Genomic DNA, 26,510 nt, shown 5'->3' with positions numbered 1-26,510 from the left:
TTTGGCATCAGAGTTAGCCAACACGTCGAGTATGGGATTAGATGCTATTCATCAAGTTTGAGATCGAATATGTTGCTACTTTGTTGCTAAGTCACGAAAGAGGCGATCTATACTCTGGATTAAAATATCTTGATACTATGTGAACGTTTATATAATATATATTAAGTCTTAGAGAATCTTGATAAATGGATGAAGCCACTAGAAAAAAATGGGGGGTTCCCCATTTTTTTTTTCTCGCTTCCAATTAATTAACAAAGGATTAGAAAGACAATGGCCAAAGATTGGGGCATATATTTAGCATCTAAACAAATAAAATTTGATTTTTGCTAAAATATCATTAGAGGTTTTGGTTAAACTAGTATATGTTTTAAATTAAATATTTCTGGATAAATGAAATCTAGCATATTTAATGAAATGGAGGGAGAGAAACGGTAGAATTGAACTCAAGGCTTGTGCAGCTTTGTGCTTAACAATAACCTACTAAACATTAATTGATTAAAAACAAAAACAAAAATAAAAATATGAAGAACATTAATAGAACCTGATGTCAATGTGATTGTAAATACCTCTTGTCATTTTGTGCATTAAATGAGAGTGAGGTTCTTGGGCATGCATCTACCATTTTCAATTTTCATGCCTTGGGGGGGGGGGGGGGGCGGGGTGTGTGTCAGAAGGAGGATGCATGGAATTTTTACTGCAAAGTAGTGATCAGGCTCTTAAAGTTAAACACAGTGATAGTGTGATATGGAGGCACATGTACATGCACTTGTATCCACGTGTCAATTTCTATGGTGGAGAGAGCATGAGAAACATGACAAGTTGCCATACCCTCTTCTTTTTATTAATTCTTCCCCCCTTTTGGTTATTTACCAACAAGAAATTAAAAAGAAAATACCAACAAGCAAGCATGCATTAATTAGGCTCCAAATACATGTATTTATGGACTGAATTGAAATTTCTTTCTTTTTTGTTGTTGAAGGATTTAGCATAGTTGCTAAAGAACATAAAATTATTTGTAGTTTTTTTTTTTTTTTAAATGGTTGATATTTAATTTCACTCTCTATCTTTTTGTTATGAAAAACTTGATTAAATATGAACAGCTGAAAAACTACATAAAATTTGCTTTAATTTTTTATATAGCGTATCAAAGCCAAATCATTTTTGAAATTACATAGGCTTGTAATTCTAAAGATCCAAGATTCAGGCTGTTTCATTTGGCCTGAATTGATCAACTATATAAATCCTATAAAAACAAATAACTACTCATCGCCGACAGATAAAGAGGTGGTGCGACCACTCCTTTAGATTCAACAAGGCCACAAGGGATGACCGATCACACCCTAACCACCTTGACTAACTACTTTTCAAAAGATAAAAAAAAGGGTGGTAGTCGACCATTACTTTTCAAGGAAGTGGTCCATCACCTCAAGGGTGGTATTACCCTTCGGTTATTAATTTTTTTTTAAGGCTTACTTACCTTAATCTAAGCCGTTCATTGTAAATATATTAGATAACCTGAATTTTTGAAATTATAATCCCTACAATTCATTTCATTCTTGGAATTGCGGGGATGTTAATCCATTTGTCTAATTAATTAGTTGTCAAATTAATGACCCCAATGACAGCTCAAACTTAATTACTCAACTACACTAGATAGTACTAGATACCAATTGAAGTAACCAAATAAATGCCAAAGAAGAAGTTAAGTGATAATGAATTTAATGCATATAAAAAGGATCCAAATGCACAAGAATTTCCATCCAACTCTTTGGTACTATACCAAGTCCAAATCTTCACATAAACTTTCAGCTATGGTTGATAACTATGAAGATAGAGATACCAATTACAAGGTGTCTTCACAAGAAAAAACCACCAGCGGTGGATGGAACGCCGCCGTATTCATCATCTGTAAGCCAATCTCCTCCACCTCCTTCAGCTTCATATGCACTTCATCTTTTTCACTTCTACTTCTAATTGGATGCAGTTGTTGAGGTGGCTGAGCGATTTGTGTTCTTTGGCATGTCGGGGAACCTCATCACATACCTCACAAACCAACTCCACCAGCCTATTCCCACAGCGGCTAAGAATGTCAACATCTGGGTTGGTGTGTCTTGTCTCTTCTCCATATTTGGAGCCTTCATTGCTGATTCCTTCTTGGGTCGGTTCAAGACCATCCTTTACTCCTCCATCATTTATCTTCTGGTACGGTGAATTATCCCTTCCATTGTCTTCCATACAAAATCTCCATGTATGCTGCTATCGATGAAAATTGAGTATATATATTTTTACCAAAAAAAAAAAAAAACCATTTTGCCATTTACTTAACAAATGACATTTTTCAAGACGTTCGGTGCAAAGAAACGCTTGAATTTGGTGTGTGTTTGTGTATAGTTGATCTAAATTAAACCTTGAATTTGTCATATGTTTTATGTGACAGGGAACCGTTATGTTGACACTGTCGGTGTCAGTAATTCCTGTGCATAATCGTAAAGTAATGTTCTTCATAACGCTTTACATATTAACGGTCGGCGAAGGAGGGCACAAGCCATGCGTGCAAACCTTCGCGGCGGACCAATTTGAGGAGGATTCAGAAGAGGATAAGAAGGCCAAGAGCTCATTCTATAATTGGTGGTATCTGGGAATAGTGTTTGGCTCCACTTCTGCCACACTCGTAGTAATATACTTGGAGGTAAATTAACATCTGTCTAATTATTTGTGAGCTTCTTATTTTAGTACAAGGTTTTTTTTTTTTTGGTTTTCTATTCAAAGATGGGAAAGGGAGAAGGTGGATTATTTTAGTAGAAGTTGTAAACACATTGATGTAACTTTGTCCAAATTTTGGAATAGGTAATCTCCATTGATTTTGTGAATATCGTGTACTCACGTCATTTAAAATTTTGGAAAAACTTAATTCACTTAATATTTTTGAACTTTCATTGGTTTTGCAATATCATTTTCAAAGTTCAGAAATTCTCAATTTAGTGTATTAAATTTTAAAAAATTTGCATTCTCACCCGTCCTATTAGAGTTTGGAGGTTAAATTAGACGGTCAATTGGGCTAAATGACCACTATACTGCTGTAAAGTTTATGAAATTACAAAATTATCCTAAAATTCCATATATATATATATATATTTTTTTTTTAAAAAAAGTAAAGTACAAAAAAAAGAGATGGAAAAAAAATACATGGGTATTTTGGAAATTTCTCAGAAAATCGTAACAGAGGGATGAGCTGACATATTTTGTAAATCAAGTTCGATAGACTAAATTGAGAATTTTTGAAATTTAGGTGGTTTGGGGATGGGGAGAGAGAGAGATTGCAAAAATGATGAAAACTCAAGGGAGTTAGAGTGAAGTTTTTCTAAAAAATTTAAATGATATGGTAACATACACTGTATTACAACATATATACCATCAGATATATATGTAAAATTTAGATCATAAAATAATTCCTCTTAACATCACTTGAAATGAAGAAGATTGTAATCCCCAAATTTTAGATGAATCAAACCCATCCAAAGCTTCAATAATTTAATGATGGGAAAATTGTTCCTAATAATATTATTTGTAATTTCAAAATTCCTAATCTTATTCTGGATCATGATTCTCAAGAATTCCAAATCCTCATATAATATGTAAACAGGACAATGTTGGTTGGGCCGTAGGATTTGGAATTTTGGCAGCAGCAATGTCGGTGTCACTAGCAATATTTTTGCTAGGAATAAAGAGCTACCGGAAGCAAGGTCCCCTAGGGAGCCCACTCACTACATTGGCGCAGGTGCTTGTGGCGGCGGCTCGGAAGTGGCGCGTGAATGAGATGCGCGACGGTTGTAGTGTTTTTCGTGGAGATGAGAGGGATGGGTCCAACAGTACCGGTCAATTTAAGGCTCGGACTATGGCTCGTACAAATCAGTTGAGGTATGTTTATATTCTCTGGGTGTACTCATACTGTTTCACGGTCCAAATAAAAAAAAAAAAAAAACTTGACCAAGTTAATTCACTAAATTTGCTGTTTGAATTGTTAGAAATCCCTATAATAATTATGATAGTTCTTGTGGAATATTCCACCTATCCAAGTAATTTTTGGGCATGTGGGACGTCCCATATTAGCTTGTTCATATTTGTTCGAATTATTATCAATCTGAGTAGCCAAATTGGTAGAGATCTCTATCCCGTTTTCTCTACATTTAACGTACTAGGCAAAGTTCATAAGTTGTGCTAAAGATAAAACAGGGCATTCAATGAGCCCGTGTCAAATATGGAATGTGCTTGGGTATAATTTTCTATAAATTGGCATGACAGTCTACATGACATTGTCATACGAATTATAATTAAATTTAAGTTTTAGTGGCTCATGTGTAAGTGTCACATGACCTTACAAATTGATGTGACAATCCATATGACATTGCCACATCAGCCAAAATAAAATTTAATTGTTTAGTAGCTGACGTGATAGTGCCAATCACCTCAATTTATAAAAACCTTAGGTTAAAAGTTATAATATTCCTAACATCACTCGTCAAAATATCTCTTTATATTTATAAGAATAATACTAAAAATTATATTTTTATCCTACAATGTTGATATGACAGTTCCAACCAACTCATGATTTTTTTTTTTTTTTTTTTTTTTTAACAAGGATTAATCCAAGAGTATTAGTTGGGACTATCATGCATGTGAGCATTGTGGAATATCTATAAGATAAATATGTGATCTATTTATAACTAAAGACTATGAGTAATGCTACATACCATATTTTTACCATACGACTATGATGTGTGAGTCTCAACAAACCATTGAATCAATCATTAATGTTAAAAAAGAAAAAAGAAAAAAAAAACATCTAATGGTTGATTAGGATTACATTGGTATTGTGGGAAAAAAAAAAATCTGATATGTAACATTACTCAAAGACTAGAAAACATATCATAGTATCCTGTTAATTACTTTATATATTTATTTTATTAATTGGAAAAGGTTTGGGGGGGGGGGGGGGGGGGGGGGCGGGTGGTGGTGGTGGTGGGTTTGGGGGTTGGGTTAATCCAGTTTGACGTTCACTGTGGTTGCCTTGTAGCCTTGAACTTGTCATGATTCACTTTCAAAGGAAAATGCTTAGGGTACCAAAATTTTTATTACAAACTTCCTTACAAACTCATATAGCATTTAAAAATTAAGTAACAAAATTTGGATAAAATTTGGAAGGGCCTTGGAGCGGCACATTTATTTATTTATTTCTTCCTTAATTAATGTAAAGCTCACTGTAGTGCTAACTGGGCAGTAACGTGTATAATCTCGCCAAATGGGTCGCCTCCTTGGTGGAAACATTCACACCATCTCTCCCCCGTTATTGTGGTTCTCATTAGTGACACTTATATTGCCTATTTCGTAGAGGAGTAACGCTCTCTATACTTATTTTTATTAAAACATTTGTTTAACAATGTTAACGTGCCACTCTAATCAAGTTATTTAATGAGAATTAATCTAAAAGTTAGTTGGAAGTACTGCCATGTTAGACATATTAGATGGATATTGGATAAAATTATAGTATCTAATATTTCTCTCGGTAGAGAGGACATAGCATTCCACAATCACAAATTTATTGCGGTAATAGGCTTGCTTGTTCTTGTTTATCTTTTTTTTTTTTCCTTTCCTTCTAATTCTCTTCAAAAGAAGATTTCTCTTACAAGTTACAAATAAAGTGCAGATGTTTGGAGAAGGCAATGATAATTGACAACATCGATGCCATGAGAAAAATCAGAGATCCTTGGAGGCTATGTTCTTTAAATCAAGTAGAAGAAGTGAAGCTTGTCTTTCGCCTTATCCCCATATGGTTAAGTTGCTTGATGTTCCCCATAGTAATGACTCAACTCCAAACCCACTTCACCAAACAAGGCAGTACAATGATGAGATCAATCGGACCCCATTTCAAAATTCCCCCAGCATCACTTCAAGCCATTGTTGGCTTCACAATTCTAATCACCATACCAATCTATGACAGAATTCTAGTCCCCTGGACTAGAAAATTCACAGGACACCCATCTGGGATAACTTCACTCCAAAGGATAGGAATCGGCCTATTTTTATCCATTCTTATAATGGTTGTGTCAGCCCTAGTAGAAGCCAGAAGGATCAGCATTGTAAAACACAATAACCTCATGGAAAACCCTAAAGCAATAGTTCCAATGAAGCTGTGGTGGCTGCTACCACAATATATGCTTTGTGGTTTGGCAGATCTGTTTGCGTTTGTAGGGCAACAAGAACTGTTCTATGCTCAAATGCCGGAGTCAATGAGAAGCTTAGGAGCAGCACTTTACCTTAGTGTTTATGGAGTGGGATGTTTCCTCAGCAGTGCTGTTATTTGTGTGGTTCAGGAGATTAGTTCAAGCTGTGGTGACGAATGGCTTGGTGACAACCTCAACCGTGCACACCTTGATTACTTCTACTGGGTGCTGGCTGGTTTGAGTGCTTTGAATTTGTGTGTTTATGTGTGGATTGCTAAGCGTTTTGTGTACAAAAAGGTAGAGGGGATCATGGGGAGACATGATGAAACCATAGTGCCACGTGTGGTGTCGCTTGGGCAGTCGATATAGAATCACCAAACTCCAAACAAAGTATATGCATGTTATTTAAAAGAAATGCTTCTAATTTACATTCTACTGTTCATCTCGTTTACATCTCTGTTGAGTTTGGTTGCGCTCCATCTATCATTGGTTTTTTAAGTGTGGATTGAGTATGCCAACTTAACAAAAATATACATGAGATGAATACTAGAATGTAAAGAGATATAATTATCTTACTTTGAATGTGTGTATATGTTTAAATTAATGTAGCATGAGCAACTTTGTGTTTAAACCTTTCTCTCTCTAGCTCTAACAATGTGGAAGAGATAATCAGGAGGGTTCCAGCTGCCTGATGAAAATGAGTAGAACCAAAATTCAAGTCAAGGTGGGTTTTGGCTTCATTTAAATTAGTTATTTGGTCATCCTAATATTGTTTTATATCGAGATAAAACAATTAGAATCTAGTTCCCTGCATTTGGATACTAAAAATAACATTTCACCTTGCTCCATATGGCTTATTTCCTTACCCTACGACATGACGTCTAGTTCGAGGATCAAACATATATGCATGATCGACCCCAAGATCAATATCGAGAAAATATATAACAAAGAATTAAATCTCTAGGATTTTTTAATTAAGAATCTCATAAAATTCTTTAAAGAGATGTGTTTGGTGTCATTCTCTTACACATCTCTTTTACATCTTTGTTACAAATCTACCATTAAATCAGTGATAAATTTACCAATGAAAAAGGGAATTATAAAAAATGTGGCGTAATTCAGGATATCTTGTAAAAATTATTATTATTAATTTTTAGATACTCCTGTACAAAGATGAGAAGGGAGCTTGACAATATAAGAAAATGACTAATTCTAGACTTACAATTGGTCTACAATTTTTTTACAACTTGTTGACATGTATTGGGATGTGATCGGAGCCATGTCAGTTACTAAAAAAATTATTTTAACACTCTAATTACGTGCTGAAATATTTCGGTAAATTGTAAAAGAGTCGTAAACCAATTGTACGTCTAGCATTTTTATTTTTATTTTTTTTAAACATTGATACTATTTTGTTTGTTAAGAAGTGGGGAGGGCTTGCCAATATAAGAAAAGGAGTTGTAGGCATTGGTCTATTTTTGTCCAATATTCTTATCATGGCTTTGTCAGCTCTAGTAGAAGCCAGAAGGATCAATAGTACTGTAAAAGGCCATAAGCTAGCTCATGGAAAACCCTAAAGCAACACTGCCAATGAAGCTGTGGTGGCTGCTACCACAATATATATACTTAGTGGTTTGGCTGATATAGCGCTAGCTAGGCTGCAAGAAGTACTGTTCTATGATCAAATGACTGAGTCAATGAGAAGCTTTGGAGCAGCACTTTATATATCTTAGTGTTTTTGGAGTTGGATTTTTTCAGTAGAAGTGCTGTTATGTGTGGTGAAGAATGGCTTGGTGACATCTCAGCCGCGCACAACTTGATTACTTCTACTGGGTGCTGGCTGGGTGGCCTGGAGTGCTTTCAATTTGTGTGTTTATATATGTGTGGATTGCTAAGGTTTTGTGCACAAAAAGGTTGAGGGGGATGAATCGGATGATGTTGGAGGAGAGAAAGAGCTTAGGGTTATAAGTATGTAGCTTGATGGGGAGACATGAGACCAAAGGGCCACATGTGGTGTCTCTACAGTCGATCTTGGTATCACCAAACTCCAAACAAAGTACATGATATCTTACTTTGAAATATAGGTCTATATGCATGTTTTAATGTAGCAACATTTGCAACATCGATCCGTGTGTTTCTAGATGTCTCTCTCTAACAATGTGGTTGAAAAAGTTTTGGAGGTTTGACTTGGGTTCAGTTCTTGAATTGGACCTATTGAAATTGAGACACGTCTTAACCCTCAAAACATATTAATAAACAAAGCAACTTTACGGAGAAATGGTAAAAAAAAGTTGGATTTCAATGAAAAAGGTAAGAATAATGTCTTCAAGTTTTCAATGGGTAGCTCAATCGACTGTGGACCACATCTAATGAAGTTGATGTCATTAGTTTGAATCTCCATCCCTTTTTTTTTTGTGTGGACATGTAAGAAAAAAAAAAAAAACAAAAAGAATAATGTCGTCAACATTAAACCTTCTTAGTCAATAATTTATTGATAAATCTTAAATGTTTTAAGTAAAATTTTTTTGAAAAATAAAAAGTAACCCTTCAAAAACAAGATCATATAAAAGCAAAAGGGGCTAGATAAGCAAGAGCTTCAAGGAGGCAAAATATGGGTAGGCAAAACTAAAAAAATACATATAAAAAACCTTCAAGACCCAACTAAAAAGTGATTACGGGAGAATCTCAAACACCCTTAAAAGATTTAGCTTCAGATCTAACCCAAAACAAAATTTCCGAAACAATGCTTTAGAATCCTTGTTTTTCCTCATAAACAATCAAACATTTCTCTTGCGACAGTAACCAGCATATATATATATATATATATATATATATATATATATCACCTGCGAGTCCATGAGAAAAGTTGTAGAGGTGCAAGGTCATGAATACATCATAGATGATGGTAATTAAATATTTCAAAAAGAAAAGCAAGGTCCATGCATTTGGATACTAATAATAACATTTCACGTGGCTTCCTGCCTTATTTCCTTACCCTACATGACGTTTAGTTCGAGGATCCAATATGACTCCCAGATTCCATTTCCAGAAAATAAGAAGCCAACAATTTTTTTTTTTTTTTTTGGATTTAATTAATCATTTTATATATACACATCATGGTAACTTTTTGAGAAGTTTTTTTAGTTTTATTATTATTATTATTTAAAAAAAGGGGGTTTTATGGTTTGTTTTAAAAGGTGTACTAGAGTACTATTAGTGGTGGGAATCCGATGCAAAAGGGAAATATTTACGGATTTTTTTGAGTATTCTCTTGACCTACGTTGATATTAGTTTATGCGTTTTATTTTGAGAGACTAGTGGGATTTTTATTTATTTTTTATTTATTTTTGTGTTTTTTTATAAAACAATATTTACGTAAGATCAGAAGAATATTAAGAAAAACCGTAACATTTAGATAGTTTTATTGAGGTTCGGTAGAGTTTCAATTCACCAAATATTTTCTAAACCAAATAGTGTTGTGGTGCACCTATATACTTCTTAAATGGTTGTGAGGGTTGTAATAATTGCCTTTCAAATTTCACGCTTTGTATTACTAGAACCGGATTAGCTAATGGCACATGTGGGGTCCTCTCGACATGCCACAAGTTGGGTCTCAAATGTTGGGAACAATATTCACCATGATCAAACGTGCAGGCACTAGCTAGAAGCAATTAAATATTATAATTCAATATAATCAAAATAATAAAGAATCATTTTATTCGATCCATCGAATAATTCCTCTATTTGTTCTCAAAGAGTAGCTTAATCAGCTGGTATCATGCCTCATGAAGTGGGAGTTACAAGTTCGAATTTCTTCCTCCCTTTTTTTTTATCCACTAGTGCGGACATAAAAAAAAAAAAATCCTCTATTTATACAAATTTGAGATAAGAAACTATGATTAAAAAAAATAAAAAATCAAAACCTGGTCCAGATTTAGAGGGGCCCTAATATCACTACTTGAAGGCATCTCCTATGTGTAATTAACCGGGACATGCATCATCATCAATAAGTTCTTAATACATTATATGTCCTTTAGGCCCGTTTGAGATTGCGATTTAAAAATAGCGATTTTAAATTCTGTGAGTTGAAAATGTGATTTTTAAAAACACAGTTAAGTGATTTGACCTTTAAAATTGCAATTTAGCTTTTAAAATTGTGCATTTTAAAAAAAACACCTCACTACTAGCAATTTGAAAGCACAGATTTTCAAAGTTTAAAAATTGCAATCCCTAACAAGCAGTTTAAAATTGTGATTTGCCTGTATGGCCAAGTCTCATGCCTCCAATTTCCTTGCATTGTAATAGCCAAGCCACATTATCAAAAGTATATAGTAAGTCTTACAATGGAAAGTTAAGACATATCAGTCTTAGACATAATACTGTGAGACAATTATTGTAAGAAGATATTATCACAGTAGATTATGTAAAATCGTGCACGAACTTAGTAGATTCTTTTACAAAAGGCTTAGGTAAGGATCTAATTCGTAAAACCTGATTTGAGATGGGTCTAAAATCAATTGAATAGATCACTACAAGATGGCAACCCAACCTACACTTTGGAAAACAAACTCTAGGTTCAATGGGAAAAACAAATCTTGATGGTGATGATATATATTAGCACTAAATTAGACCATCTAGAGGAATAAGTGATGTTTAGTGCGAGTCCTGTAATGAAAAGGAAAGGTTGAGTATAATTCTTAATGAGTTCGCATAAAAGGTGTTTTTTAATCTATAGGAACACCTAGAAGAACTCTACCTATGTGAGTGTAAAGTCAGGCCGCTTTTGACGGGGCTTGGTAAGCCACTTAGAGCACTCATGAAGTTGGGATAACGCGTATGGCCATTAATGCGCTTCTGAAAAGAACTATAGAAATTACAATATGTTGATATGTATTAATTCTATGGTTTTATCACTAAATATGATAGTTCAATGACATTGAGTGTACGTACTATCACACTGATAAAGCTTTGAGGATTATACACTAAGTAAAAGTTTAAACCCTAAAGGTACTTTCATTTATGTATCAATATTTTGGAGTAACAGCAAATTTTTATTTTATTTATTTTTATGAAAATTTTATTTATTGAAATTTCATTTTCTTGAAATAAGTGGGGGACTATTAATATTATTTCATGAAGTTAAAATTTCGAATTTATTATTATTTCATGATTATTTAGAATTTCAAATAAATAATTGATCTCCTATTATCATGTTTTAAATAGTCATTTATTTTAAATAAATAACTTTTTATCCTATCATCTCGTTTTGATCAGTTACCACTACTGATTCAATATCTCCTATTATTATGTTATATGAGATAATGTATTTTTCAAGTTTCAACTGATGAGATCATGTGTTCTCAAGTTTCAACTGCTTTTTCAACGTTAGATTTTAAAATATCTGTAACCGTTATATCAATTAAAAAAAACTGCTTTTGAGATAATATGAAATTATATAGATATATTTTAATTCCCAGTAGTTTTATGTGTTCCTTATAACTCAAGTTTAAAGCTTGGAATAAATAAAAATCGATGTGTATCACAATTAGAATATTCTAGCGTTATTGGAAGTCTGATGTATGCAATGCATTGCACATGTCTAGACATTGCATTTGTCGTGGGCGAATTGAGTAGATATACAAGTTGTCCAAGCAATGAACATTGGAAAGCAATTTCCATAGTGTCAGGTTATTTAAAATGAACTAAATCATATGCTCTACACTATGAAGGATATCCCTACATAATTGAAGGGTATAGTGATGCAAATTGGAATTGTGTTGATGATAGATCTAAGTGGATGGGTTTTTACCCTTGGTGGTGCAGCTATCTCTTTGGGATCCAAGAAACAAACTTATATAACTCACTCAATTATAGAGTCAGAGTTAGTTGCTTTAGGAGCTGCTAGAAAAGAGGCTGAATGATTGAGAAATTTTTTGATTGACTTGCCTGTATGACCAAGTCCCATGCCTCAAATTTCCTTGCATTGTGATAGCCAAGTCACATTATCAAGAGTATATATTAAGTCCTACAATGGAAAGTTAAGACATATCAGTCTTAGACATAATACTGTGAGACAATTATTAATGGAAGAAGACATTATTACAGTAGATTATGTAAAATTGTGCACGAACTTAGTAGATTCTTTTACAAAAAGCTTAGGTAAGGATCTAATTCGTAAAACCTGATTTGAGATGGGTCTAAAATCAATTGAATAGATCACTACAAGATGACAACCCAACCTACACTTTGGAAAACAAACTCTAGGTTCAATGGGAAAAACAAATCTTAGATGGTGATGATATATATTAGCACTAAATTAGACTATCTAGAGGAACAATTGATGTTTAGTGCGAGTCCTGTAATGAAAAAGAAAGGTTGAGTATAACTCTTAATGAGTTCGCATAAAAGGTGTTTTTTAATCTACAGGAACACCTAGAAGAACTCTACCTATGTGAGTGTAAAGTCAGGCCGCTTTTGACGGGGCTTGGTAAGCCACTTAGAGCACTCATGAAGTTGGGATAACGCGTATGGCCATTAATGCGCGGCTGAAAAGAACTATAGAAATTACAATATGTTGATATGTATTAATTCTATGGTTTTATCACTAAATATGATAGTTCAATGACATTGAGTGTACGTATTATCACACTGATAAAGCTTTGAGGATTATACACTAAGTGAAAGTTCAAACCCTAAAGGTACTTTCATTTATGTATCAATATTTTGGAGTAACAACAAATTTTTATTTTTTATTTTTATGGAAATTTTATTTATTGAAATTTTATTTTCTTGAAATAAGTTGGGGATTGTTGATATTATTTCATGAAATTAAAATTTCGAATTTATTATTATTTCATGATTATTTAGAATTTCAAATAAATAACGGATATCCTACTATCATGTTTTAATTAGTCATTTATTTTAAATAAATAACTTTGTATCCTATTATCTTGTTTTGATCAGATCATGTGTTTTCAAGTTTCAACTGCTTTTTCAACGTTAGATTTTAAAATATATGTACCGTTATTTTAATTAAAAAAAACTGCTTCTGAGATAATATATATATATATAGCAGTTTTATTAAGTACAGATAATTTTATTTTCCCTCTCTTCTTCTCTCCATTATTAACTGTTGTTACAAAAATATTTCTTGTTCTGGATAGTGTTCAAAGTTTGCAATTTGAACACTACATCTGACAGTATTGTATCCTGAGGATAAGATTGCTTTGATTCTATTTTACAAAACTTCTAATACAAGTGGGAGGCAATATTTATCTAAGAGATAAAATTACAATCGCCTTACTGTCTAGATTTCATTTACTTCCATTCTACGTTTATTTTATCCCAGCAATTCCCACGTACATCTTTATTTCCAACATTTGTTCTTTTTGAATAATCTACGTATCCATCATCTTTCAATCATATCGCCAAAACTCTTGATAATTTATTTGAAGACCAAGTCTCCGAAGTCCTCGCTTTTGAGATCCAATCTTTGAAAGATATGATTTGATATTCCACTATTATAGGAATCGGTGATTCCATACTTTTTTTTTTTTTTTTGGTTAAATTATGACATAGATTTGATCAAAAGATTTCCCATTTCAATGTCCAGGAGTACTTTGATCTTGTTATAAAATGGGTTTAGTAGCTAGGTTGTAGAATTTAGAACTATAATAAACATGCCATGAATATTATAAATTTAGAATATAAATAAATAATAATTTTAGAGTTCAAGAATACCTGCAAAAGCCATTTTTTTTTTTTAAAAAAAAAATTTGTTGAATCAATTATGTTGGCTTAGGTCTTCCTCTTTTAAAGTGGCCGTCAATGGGTCAATTCAAATTCTCCCATGCACTAATGAGAATATATATATATATAGGATTTTGTGTAGAGGTAGGAGAACCTATATAACCTATATATATATATATATAGAGAGAGAGAGAGAGAGAGAGAGAGAATCATACTCCTAGCTCTAATAGAGTTACATGCCTAGGCCTGTATAATATAGTCTATTAAATCTAATAGGAATCCAAGGTTTGGATATATATATATATAATCCGTTTGAAATAGACACTATGATAAAGTATTTTTTGTGGATTATTCTTATCAGGAATAAATTTGAAGGAGACAGAATCAGTCTGCTTTAAGACAGCAGAATAGAAAGCTAAATTTTTCTGAAGATGTTCAGGGATCCAATAAAAATTTGGAAGAAAATAGGAGAGGGCAATAATATATATATAAAGACAGGCCCAAATGTATGCCTAGCTACCATATTCGGTATGAATCCAATTCTTCCTTAACTAAGATGTATACATTCCACAACTTTGGACTCATTCTAGGTTATGCATACAACCCGTTTTAGCAAACTCAAATCTACAATCAATGTAAACCCAATAAAAAATAAAAAGAGAAAACTGTACTTAACTCCTCTAAAATTGTCATGGGTTTGGCAAAATCACCACTAGATTATTATAAGTTGCAATGTGCGTGTTCGGTGTTTTAGCCTCTTTCAATTTCCTCACTCTATTATGATTGAAATGACCATATATAATACCCCATTTATAAATAAAAAAATACAAAAATACAAAAACATGAAAGAAAAAAAATGGTATGACCCGCCGTGGGTTAGGTGATCCACGACCTGGTCACACACATATATATTAATTTTTATTTTTAGTATATATATATATATATATATATATAAAATAGACATGTTACTTGTTAGCCGTTTGAGTTATAACGAAAAACTCTAGCAGTACGAGATCAAGACTTGAAAAGAAGTTGAAATATCAAACACCAAACACCAATATTACAACTTTTGATAATTTGGTGACGACATAGCAAAACCCATGAAAATTTGAGGGAGCTGGTAATTGAAGTTATAACAAAAAAAAGAAAAAAAAAAGGATTATAACAGGACATCTATTAGTTTCCATGGAATCCTCATTGTCTTTGTGTGGCTTCTGGAAAGTCTTTTAAATTTGTAACAGATTCTAACACATTTCTCTTTTAGACTTCTAGTAGGTCTATTGTGATAATTCATCAAGTGATATATAGAACATGTTCTCTTGTACGTCTAACATTTAAGGCCTTGGGTGTTTGACAAATTCACACTAGTCATCATTTTGATTAAGAAAATGATAGAGATCACCCCACCTACAACTGGCCAAATTAAATCTATTGAGAGGAGCAACACTCGAACTTTCTAGACGTGACATCACTCACCGGAAGTAGACATTTCCAACCTTTCAATTTACATGCATCCCCCATAAAAAAAAAATAAAAAAATTATATATAATAGTAATAATTACAAACGGATAAACTCGTGAAAAAAATATATCCACAGTGTAGGAGTGACGAGTCCTTAGGGTTGAATTCATAGAAACCTAATTTCATTGGTAGGGATATCTCCCCATAAGGGTGTTTTTGCGGTAGGTACGAAGTCATTATAAAACTTGAAGTCAAAGCTTTATAAATGTTAGGGAGAAATTATAATGCAGCTTGTTAGCTTAATTATGTAGACAGCTAGGGTTAATTATATGAGGCTGGATGAATTTGGTTGCATGCCTTTCATATTACAAGCTGATTAATTCCTAATCAAGCTAATTATGTTTAATTGTATTGAGTGCATATTCATGTATACTGCATGGATTTTGGAAGATGATTATTAGGTGATTATATATATATATATATATATATGCCTATTGATTTACAAGGAATAGACATTATGATGAGAAAGTAGATTTTAGCACTAGGCATATAGTACTAAGTTTTCTGTTTCCTGGTGCCTATAATCTTTTGTCTAGAACTTTTTAGATGTGAAAAGAATAAGCACTATTCTGGTGATTGGGTAAAAGAGCAAAAAAACTTGAGTGTATATGAAAAATCTCTCAAAATCTATTTCCATATATTCTATAGATATAGTGTAGTCAGTTCAGAAGACACTAGAACAAAGGCATACACAAGAGGAGCTGCAGTTTTCTCTGCATGCAGTCCTCCTTGAAATAGTGAAAGTGGTACATATTCAAGGCATTTGAGAATTGAGATTGACAATATTCCAATACAATTTCTACACTTGAGCTTAATTTGCTTGGTACATGATCCAAGCCCTGTGCCTTTGAATTTGGACGCCATGATGCAAGGTGCAATTCTGGCAGACAGGAAGGCAATGCATAGATTTTCAATGGGGAAAAAGTTTTGTTTGTAGCCCCACAATGTGGAGGATGGACCCTAAAGATGTTGCCTTGATTGATTGAAGTGCTTTTCAGGACTAATGGAGTGCTGAAATATTGCAGTAATGAGCTTTGTAGTAGTGCAATGTAGTACTTATGGACTGGTGGAAAGTAGAAACCAAGAAACATTTACAGTTCAAAATAGTAGTACTTGTGCCACCTATTTTTGTTGCCTTTGCCATTTCAGGTTTTATGTTTGGGATATTGCCCAAATATCTGGGAGTACATATTGTGCACTATCCCCTTATATATACCTTTATATAATCAAAAAGTTGCTGTTGAGAGAGTGGCATGTAACTCTCTAGGATGCCAATTCGGATACAAAATACGTATACCCATTTACCATATTCAAAAATAAAACGAAAGTCACTTAAAACACGTTAACTGTTGAGTTATTTACTAAGCGAAGAAGTTGTTGTAACAGGTCCTACAAACTTCGTAGAGTAATTGGTTTTTAAGTAGTTTAGTTTAGGAGTTGTAATTGTTAAATGGGTGTATGTTTTTAGTTATGGTTAAGTGGTTTATGTTTTTCTAGTCTTTATTTTTTATTTTTTGGGCAAATGACTCGACAGAACAAACAAAAAAACAAAACAAAACAAAGATTAAGGAGGGTTTGGTTATGTGGTTCCTTGATTGAAGGAGTTTGTTTATATGTTGGTGTCTATTTAAGTGAGTTGTGCAATAATTCTACCTTTGTCTCTCTTTCTCAACCTCAGAGTTGAAGAAAGAAGAGTACCCTTTTTAACTACACACACATATATATATATATATATATATATATATACTTGTTCTTCCAATTTTTAACAAGTTAATTGTGTCACGCTGCTCAAATCATCATTAAGAAGCCTATATATATACTTCTTTTTGTAGGGTCCAACATCACTACTTTTGGTGTAGTATATATCATGGATTTCATAACCAAGAAGAGTGATTAAGAGATAGGTAATTAATAAGCTGCTTTTTTCATTAATTTGTACTTATCTTCTCACTAATCTGCTATATCAATTAGATGTTTTTACTGCTCAGTTAATATAATAGAATCGATCTATTAGCATTGCATAATGCTAATCCAAATCTTAATGTTTGATATAATTAATGTTGCTTATAGAAATTTTTATCACAAAAGACCAATTAAAGTTATTTCCCATACAGAGAAGTCCCAGAGTCAAAACCATAAAGAATTAAAAGATTTGAGGGAGATCTTGTAGCCTAGCAAATCTTGAAAATTAACCCGAGAGACATTTTGTCATGGAAAGGCAAACTTTTGTGTTCTACTTTTGTTGTTTATGGCCTATCTTTTATATGTCGTTTTTATTACAGTGTCCTACTGTACGTGTTGAGCGTCGGCAAATAATTAATTACTGTTTGATAGGGATCGACATTATACATGGACATCAATGCACTGTTTGATAGGGACATTTTGTTAAATTATGATTTTCTCTAGTTTAAATGAACGGGAGAATATTCAGTTAATTATATTGGAATGGTATTTTTATCTCCTCAAAAAGTAAAAAGACAAAAATACTCCTTACATATAACTAACTTGATATAATTTAGTTCAAATGAACTGGAGAGGATTCTGTTACCATTTTGGAAGACATTGATACAATTGGTAGTTTGGGGAACATTGACAATGTGGCAGTAGTTTGAATGGGTATGCATTTCCCAGTTTTTATTACAAATCTTCTACAAACTACTTATCAAGTTAGTTGCTCAATTGTGGGTTTGCCATATGGCAGTTCACAAGATATTTACCACATTTACAAACTGATATGACAATTACAGTGACATTTACTACATTAGTCACTAAAATGTAAATTACCACATGCTACTTCATGTAACACTCATTTTTATAAAATGTAAACTGTTATGTGAGTTTATAAATGAATTGTAGTAAAAACTGTAATATTTTTGGTATTTTTCATGTTTAATAATTTGCATTAGTATAATATCAAGCAGATTGTGTACTTTTATAATAAGGTAGTAGAGATGTTAGTGGAAAATGGAAATGTTGGATGCATTAATTTCACTAGGGTCACGTCATTTTGAAATCCTACGGTTTCAAAATGTGCGATTTTTAAAAACGGAACTAACTAAGCTTTTGGTAAAATTTTGATTTACTCTTTAAAATAGTGCATTTTTTAAAAATCCATATTCTTGCTTTTTTTCAATTTGAAAACAAAGATTTTTATAAGTTTGGAAACCCTAATTTCTTAGAAACGCACTCTCAACCGATAATATGATTTTACTATTTAAGATCATGCTTGTAACCTGTAAAATCGCAATATCTAACGGACCGCTGACTCACACATCAAAATACAGTGCAGCTCATAGCATGTGTTTTTTTAATTTGTTGTTCTTTACCCCTATTTGGTTTTCATTTGCATTGTCAGCTAACACTTTTGTTGGAGACTCCATTAAAGTCAAGCACAAAGATATAAAGGTCAGTCGGCAAAACTTAAAAAGCAGGTCGTAGTGTTAGTGGAGGGCGTTAATTTGGAACGTGTGGAGTGAGTGTTAATTTCAAAATTGACTATTATTACCGTCGGCAAATCCACCTAGGATTTTAATAATAATTCTATAATATAATATAAGTAAATTATATTATTTTTTAAAACAAGTCCAGAGGTTTTTTTTTTTTTTTTTTTTTTTTTTTTAAATTTTAATTTTAATTTTATTTTAAAATTAAACCATGATATTGAAATTGCAATAATGCATATCCTATGGTTTTTACAATAACAGGACATCTTTAATTATTGAAGATGAACGGTCAAGATTAAAACTCATTATTTTAGTATAAATCCACTTAATGCTTGGAGATGTCGTGACCGTCCATATTCAGTAACAGAAGAAATGCAAGCCTCTCTCGTTTTAAAATTATTGTAATTAAACCTACAATAACATATTAGTCGAGAGGCAAAATTTGCCGTCCATAATCTAGCTAGTAAAGGCTACAGTTAAACAAGTCATAGATTTAGTTTAGATAGAAGAAATGCTTAGTTGTATGATCAGTAATATTGTTTTGTTAAAGCAATCTGCTCTAATTTATTGATTAGTGTAGGAGATCCAAATATTTACTCAAAAAAACTAAAAGTGCTGAAAACCCACCCAAATTGTTCTTGAGATCTCTTTTAAGTGGTAGAAAGCACTCAAAATGATTCAAAAAGAAAGAAAGAAAGCACTCACATGAAGACCAGCTGGTAGAAGGAATTTTTTATTTTTTTACTATTTTATTTTTTCTTTGCTCAGATAAATTTTAAATATAACTTATTTGATTTTCTATCACTTTTAGTAAATAAAAACTCGGTAAGTTTTTAGCGTAGCAATTTTTTTGAAATTAACTATGTGATAGACATAGATATTAATGATATAATTAAAATTTTGGATTTTAATTCCAAAGTAAAGTTAAAATCTGTCTTCAAGAGGTAATTCAATCGGCTGAGAACAAGCCTAATGAAGCGGAGGTCACTAGTTGGAATTCCCCTTCCCTCTCTTGTGTGGACATGTCAAAAAAAAAAAAAAAGTTAAAATATATCGATCTAATTATGTACTTACTTCAGAATAATTTGTATCTTTTGAGCTTGATTATTTAACGAATAACAACATGACAACATGACAATGTATTTTTATTTTAAGATAAAGAACTTCTATTAAATTTACTAATTTTTTAAGTTTCATCGTATATATGTATGATGCAAGAGAAAATGAACTGGAGAAGATCTAGTTACTTATATTTGAACGGGTAATTTTATCTTTAAAAAAGTAAAAAGACAAATATATCCCTCAAATATAAGAAACGGAATGCTCTCCCATTCAAATGTTCCCTTTCTTTGTATTTTTCCACAAAGTGTCTTAATTAAGATTATTATGTATTAACTATCATTGAATGCATGTGATAAATTAAACTCAAAGCTTACCATTTGCGTATGAAAATAGTACTCATCCGTATATATGGCAAACTCATAAACAATTTTATTTATATATAAAAAAAGAAAAAGAAATTTAAGATCCAATTTTGCATATGCTATATATGAAGTGAGAGGTTTAGGGGAAAAATGAAAAGATTATTTTCTATGGTATATGTATAGAAAAAAGTGATTTAAATCATTATTTCATTATAGGTGCTTGAAAAAAATTACTGCACACCTCTAGTAATTTTTTTTTTAACGGTTCAGATATAATTTCATTCTATTTTTTTCTTCTTAAGAACTTGAAATTAAATTGGACATTTGAAGAAAATACTCCTTTATGAAAAATCTCTCATGCCCTTATATTAGAATATTTAATAAATTATTATACGACTGGAATGATATCACAGTAAAAATTAACAAATTGTATATCAGTCTACTAAATAACATTTTTTCTTGAAATTTATTTTTTGAAAAACGCTTGAAATTAATTGCACATGCATACATTCATATTATAAAATCCAAATGCAACAAACTCCACACTGACACGTGCACTCACGTTCACACATGCACCCATAAGAAAGAGAGAGAGTTTCGATCGTCTCTATAAATGGACCCATATATGCACAAAGTCTCAAATGCCATTTCTCACACCAACCTTTTCATGGATAGCTCTGTAGCACCAGAGATGGAGATGATTGGAAATCCTCATACACAGACAAACAACTTCTCCACACACCGAAGATCCTCCAGGGGTGGCTGGAATGCCGCCATTTTCATCATCTGTAAGCCTTCTCCATCTTCATCTCTCTCTCTCCTTTTCTTCTCATCCTTTTCCTTACAATTTGATCTCATTTTTTTTCTGCTGGCAGTTGTGGAGGTAGCAGAGAGATTTGCTTTCTACGGTGTCTCCGGTAACCTCATCTCGTACCTCACAAAAGAACTCCACCAGCCCACCGTCGCCGCCGCTAAGAATGTCAACACCTGGGTTGGCGTGTCAACACTCTTCCCCTTGCTCGGAGCCTTCATTGCCGATTCCTACTTGGGTCGCTTCAGGACCATCCTCATCTCCTCCCTCATCTTTCTCTTGGTAATTCAACCATATTTAGTCGACTAAGACTACGACTGTTTAACAATCAATATAACATTACAGTAAAAATTAACCATTTATTTATTATTATTTTTTTAAAAATGTTATTCGGTATACTAATGTGATAATAAAAATTAGAAAAATGTTATTTAGTAAACTGCTATATTATTTCCATATGACTACTGGATGACGTGACAGTAAAAATTAGCGTTTGATTCAAATGCTAATTTTCATTGCCACATATATTAATTAGAAGTCATATAATAGTCTATTAATTAGCATTACAATAAAAATTAACTCTTTATTTTTCTTCCGTATTGATTTAAAGGTTAATTTTTATTGCCACACCACTTCAGTCCTACATTACTTGTATAATTTTGTGGGTTTCATATGATGACAGGGAACGGTGCTATTGACCTTGTCGGTGTCGGTGTTTCCTCCGCATTGGCGGGAAGCATTGTTCTTTGTAGCTCTTTACATATTGTCTGTCGGAGAAGGTGGGCACATGCCATGCGTGCAAACCTTTGCGGCGGACCAGTTCGACGAGGATTCGCCGGAGCAGAGAAAGGAGAAGAGCTCCTTTTTCAATTGGTGGTATGTGGCAATAGTGATCGCTGCAACTACTGCCACATTGCTCATAATCTATTTGCAGGTAATTATGTACAAAATACTCAAAATTATTATAAATTTTCTAAAAATACTTAGATATTACAACTTTTATTATAATTTTTTTAATGTGGTTGATAATTGAACCTCTAATTGAACATTACTTTATCATTGTAGCTTTTTTTTTTTTTTTTTCTTCAGAAACCCAGAAAATGTTTTAATCATTCAAGCACTAAAGAAGCAAAAATGTCAAAATTTTCATAATGTGGCTACAGGATAACATTGGGTGGACAGTAGGGTTTGGAGTGTTGGCAGGGGTGTTGGGAGTTGCATTGGCAATATTTTTGCTGGGAATGAAGAAGTACCGAAAGGAGGGTCCCCCAGGGAGCCCATTCACAACGGTGGCGCAGGTGTTTGTTGCAGCAGCTCGGAAGTGGCGCGTGGATGAGACGCGCAGCGGTTGGGATGTATACTATGGAGATCAGAGCAGTGGGTCCCTGCCTCATGGTCAACCTAACGCTCGGATCTTGGGCCGGACTAATCAATTCAGGTACTGAACAACTCCTTTTTCAGTGGGTGAGTCTATCTAAAGCCACGTGGGTGTGTGGGAAAAGTTCCTGTCATTGTCTATTATTTTTTTTTTTTTGGAATTTGATCTAATATTTCAGCAATTTGGTATTCGTTAGTAATTTAGGCAGCGCAACATATTATTGTTAAAGTAATAATTAAAAGATTAAATTTACCTCTTCTTATCAACTTAAACTTTTGAGATAACTGGTAATTTAACATGGTATCAGAGTCAAAGGTCATGAGATCAAACTTTGACTCCGTCAAATTACCCTCTGAGCCCACACGTGAGAGTGAGTGTTAAAGTGATGATTAAATGATTAAATTTACGTCTTCCTATCAGCTTTAAACTTTTGGGATAATTAGTAATTTAACAATTATGAGTCTCTATAAGATGACTTGTCTGCTTAAATAAGTTTTGCACAGTTCAGCTATCTACTCAGATAAGTTAGTTTCATATTGCTTTCTCACATGTACTGTTCAAATTGTTGAAAATTATTCGGATTAGTACTATAGAGAGGGTAGGTGCATGGCTTACCTATCTTATAGATAGATGAGTCCGAAGACTTAATTTGTTTGGAACAACTGGATTCTCTACTTTTTCTCTTTGTTAAACTGTTCGAATTACACTCAATTTAAGCAGCTAATTACAGTTCGGATTTTTCCAATTGTTTATGTGGATAATGGAGAAATGGGATAGGAGTATGGGACCCAAAATATTCCGAGTATAGATTCATTGGATTATGCCAAGATGTATTGACAGTTCTATTTGCGACTTTCTTGACAGATTATAGATAAAGTTCTGATAGATAGGACACGTTTTCCATTTCACTGTTTGGATTGCGGTCAACTTTGAGGAAATGGTAAGATAAATTAAGTAGGGATTTGGAGGTAGAGGTCAAAAGGAAGAAGATTGTGTGAATGATTATTGATGTTAGGTGGATTGGATGAGTATAAACGTTTGGTTTTTGTCTTGAGAAGATATAGTTGGTTTGGCCATAATCCACTCAATCTTTGAATGCTAAGCTGATAATTACACTTATCATTCTCAGTTGGATACCCTTTATTTACATCCCCACAATTTCAAAGTTTCAAAGCATTCAGTCAAAAATATCGGTCTGAATTTAGCTATATAAATAATAAAATAATAAAGTTAATAGGTGGTCGGATCACTTTTTAAGATGAGGACGTAACCGACCACCCTCTCATCCCAAGGGGGTGATTGGTCATCTAAGGGAGTAGTTGGGGAGTGACCAAGATGGCAATTTCCAAGGGATGGCGACTATTATCTCATTCATTAAGGGGTGGTTGACAATCCTCTCACCTTTTGAGTGGGTGTTTAGCCACCCCAAGAGCGTGGTTAGAGTTGACCAACCACCACCTTTACCCCCAAAGGTTTTTTTTTTAAGGCTTTTATGGCTTAATTTATACCGTTCATTTGAATGAAAACTTTAGAATCGTAGGAGACCTCAATCTTAGTTTAGCGTACCTCTTTGGTGTAACAATATCACATAATATTATTATAGTCTTTCTATAAATTGATGCTATTATAGACAATAATATCGTGTAGCATATATTGAAAGCAACTATGTTCATTAATATATATATATATATATATACATTTTTTTTTGAAAGAAGTACATATATATTGAAAGCAACTCAATCACCCTGTCAGTACCAACCAAAGTGTAATAAACCAAAAGTTTTAAATGCTCACTTAAAGACAATAAAGACACATCTGTAAATTATGATATGTCACTAAATAAAAATATAGAAGTCATTCGTTTCACAACTTTCTTTTACATGTAATGAACATATGCGTTGTTCCAATTGCAAGTAGATGCCATTTCAAAAAAAAAAAGAAGAACAAAAAAATTACAAGTAATTTAGCCATTTAAATTACTAGTAATTCAGATAGCAAATGCAAGAGTCCTTATAGACTCACCTATCTTAGCAGATGGGCATACTGCTCGAGACTTGTTCGAGTAAATGAGCTCCATAAGAGCTCTCTTATATTTATTGTCCTGGTCATTAATTAGTACATACAATTAATGGAGTTACAATTTTCCAAAAAGTTTATTAAATCACCAGTTTTAAATTTCAGGTTTTTGGACAAGGCAATGATCATAGACAACAACAATGATGCATCAAGCAAAACCAGAAATCCATGGAGGCTATGCTCACTAAATCAAGTAGAAGAAGTAAAGCTGGTCCTCCGCCTCATCCCCATATGGTTTAGCTGCTTAATGTTTAACGTCGTCCAAGCCCAACTCCACACCTACTTCATCAAGCAAGGAAGCACAATGATCCGGTCGATCGGACCCCACTTTCAGCTTCCTTCGGCATCGCTTCAAGCCCTCACTGGCATCGTAATCTTACTCACAGTCCCAATCTACGAGAGAATTTTCGTCCCGATTGCCAGAAAATTCACCGGACACCCATCAGGCATTACTGTGCTGCAAAGGATTGGAGTAGGCCTTTTTCTATCCATCATCAACATGGTTGTGGCAGCTCTGGTGGAAGCGAAAAGGGTTAGCATCGCCAAAGAGAATAATCTCATGGATAACCCAAAAGCAGTGGTAATATTAAATCTTCACTTATTTCAAAGTTTAAACTGATAATAAATGATTGATTTAATTAATCATTTAATTAATATCTTAATCACACTCAATCACGTACGTATGAGCTTAAACTCTCTTTTAATGAGGGATGCCCAACACGTGGGATATTTTAATCAAAATGAAGGGTGAAACCTGTGAATTATAAAGTGAGAGTTCGAATTCATGACTTATAACTCTCGATACAAATAAGGATCTTCTACAATTTAAAAAAAAAAAATTGTAGATTCTAAACTATGTTGCATGTTACTGATGAGAATTGGGTATATTTTTATCAGATTCTTGCTTTGTATAATGTAGAAAAGTTTTGAGCCAAAAGCTGTCATTTGCTTTTCTTAAGAAAAAATGTCTCTTCAAAAGTGAGGAAGAAGCCTTTTGGGAGGAAAACTCTTTTTGGCTGCTTCGGTAACATGCCACATTTTTAAAAGTTAGCATTTTTCAAACCGTTTGATGCAAGAAACGACCTGAATTCCGTAATTTTAGAATCTACATTTTTTTTTTGAAAATTGTTGGGGATCCTGATCCCTCTGTTACCATGTTAAATAAATATTTATCCCAAAAAAAGTGATGAATTTAATCATTTAATTTATATTCTAATAGGTACCGATGGTAATTTGGTGGTTGCTTCCACAATACATAATCTGCGGTTTGTCCGACGCATTCACGATTGTCGGACTACAAGAATTGTTCTATGCTCAAATGCCAGAGGCGATGAGGAGCATCGGAGCGGCGGCATACCTCAGTGCTCTTGGAGTCGGAAGCTTCCTTTGCAATGCTATTATATTGATTGTGCAGGCAATCAGCTCAAGGGGTGGTGAGAAATGGCTTGGGGACAATCTGAATCGTGCACACCTTGATTATTTCTACTGGGTGTTGGCAGGAATGAGTGCTTTTAGCTTGTGTGTCTATGTATGGAATGCTCGGCGCTTTGTCTACAAGAAGATTGAAGGGGATAAAGTAAGCAAAGGGCAAGTACTGCAGCAAGGTTTCAATGGGTACGTGGATGTAGAATTTTGATAATTGAGGGCCATGTTTTGTGTAATTACAAGGAATCCTCAAGTGAGACGGGACAAACCGTTTTACGTTTAAGATTTTATTTCGTTTTATCTACCGAATATAGATAACCAAAATGAAATATAGACCATAAAATGGCCCCTCTCCATAACGAAGAGGATCCTTATCCTATTTAAAAGTAGGTTAATATAGAAAGCATACTATGCAGAGTATATCTTATAGTGGATGAGCATTTGAATTGAGCAATAAATGGT

At 33.3% G+C, this 26,510-nt stretch overlaps 2 protein-coding genes across 2 annotated transcripts; both read left to right on the top strand.

Annotated features, from left to right (window-relative positions):
• Positions 1-1,780: 1,780 nt before the first annotated feature.
• Positions 1,781-6,681, top strand: LOC132172854 (protein NRT1/ PTR FAMILY 5.4-like). Its single transcript, XM_088513714.1, has 5 exons — positions 1,781-1,908; positions 1,985-2,202; positions 2,438-2,689; positions 3,644-3,918; positions 5,705-6,681. Exons 1-5 carry the CDS (start codon positions 1,812-1,814, stop codon positions 6,588-6,590), a joined length of 1,728 nt encoding a protein of 575 aa, XP_088369840.1. The 5' UTR covers positions 1,781-1,811; the 3' UTR covers positions 6,591-6,681.
• Positions 6,682-21,016: 14,335 nt separating this feature from the next.
• LOC132167004 (protein NRT1/ PTR FAMILY 5.4-like) lies at positions 21,017-26,502 on the top strand. The gene is made up of 6 exons (XM_059577892.2): positions 21,017-21,146; positions 21,234-21,451; positions 21,852-22,103; positions 22,333-22,607; positions 24,729-25,203; positions 25,843-26,502. Exons 1-6 carry the CDS (start codon positions 21,026-21,028, stop codon positions 26,257-26,259), a joined length of 1,758 nt encoding a protein of 585 aa, XP_059433875.2. The 5' UTR covers positions 21,017-21,025; the 3' UTR covers positions 26,260-26,502.
• Positions 26,503-26,510: the final 8 nt, after the last annotated feature.

The sequence above is a fragment of the Corylus avellana genome, chromosome 2 (genome assembly GCF_965113065.1).
Source record: "Corylus avellana chromosome 2, dhCorAvel1.hap1.2, whole genome shotgun sequence".
NCBI lineage: Eukaryota > Viridiplantae > Streptophyta > Magnoliopsida > Fagales > Betulaceae > Corylus > Corylus avellana.
The sequence above is the reverse complement of the archived record's forward strand: the minus strand, read 5'-3'. Positions and strand labels throughout refer to the sequence as shown.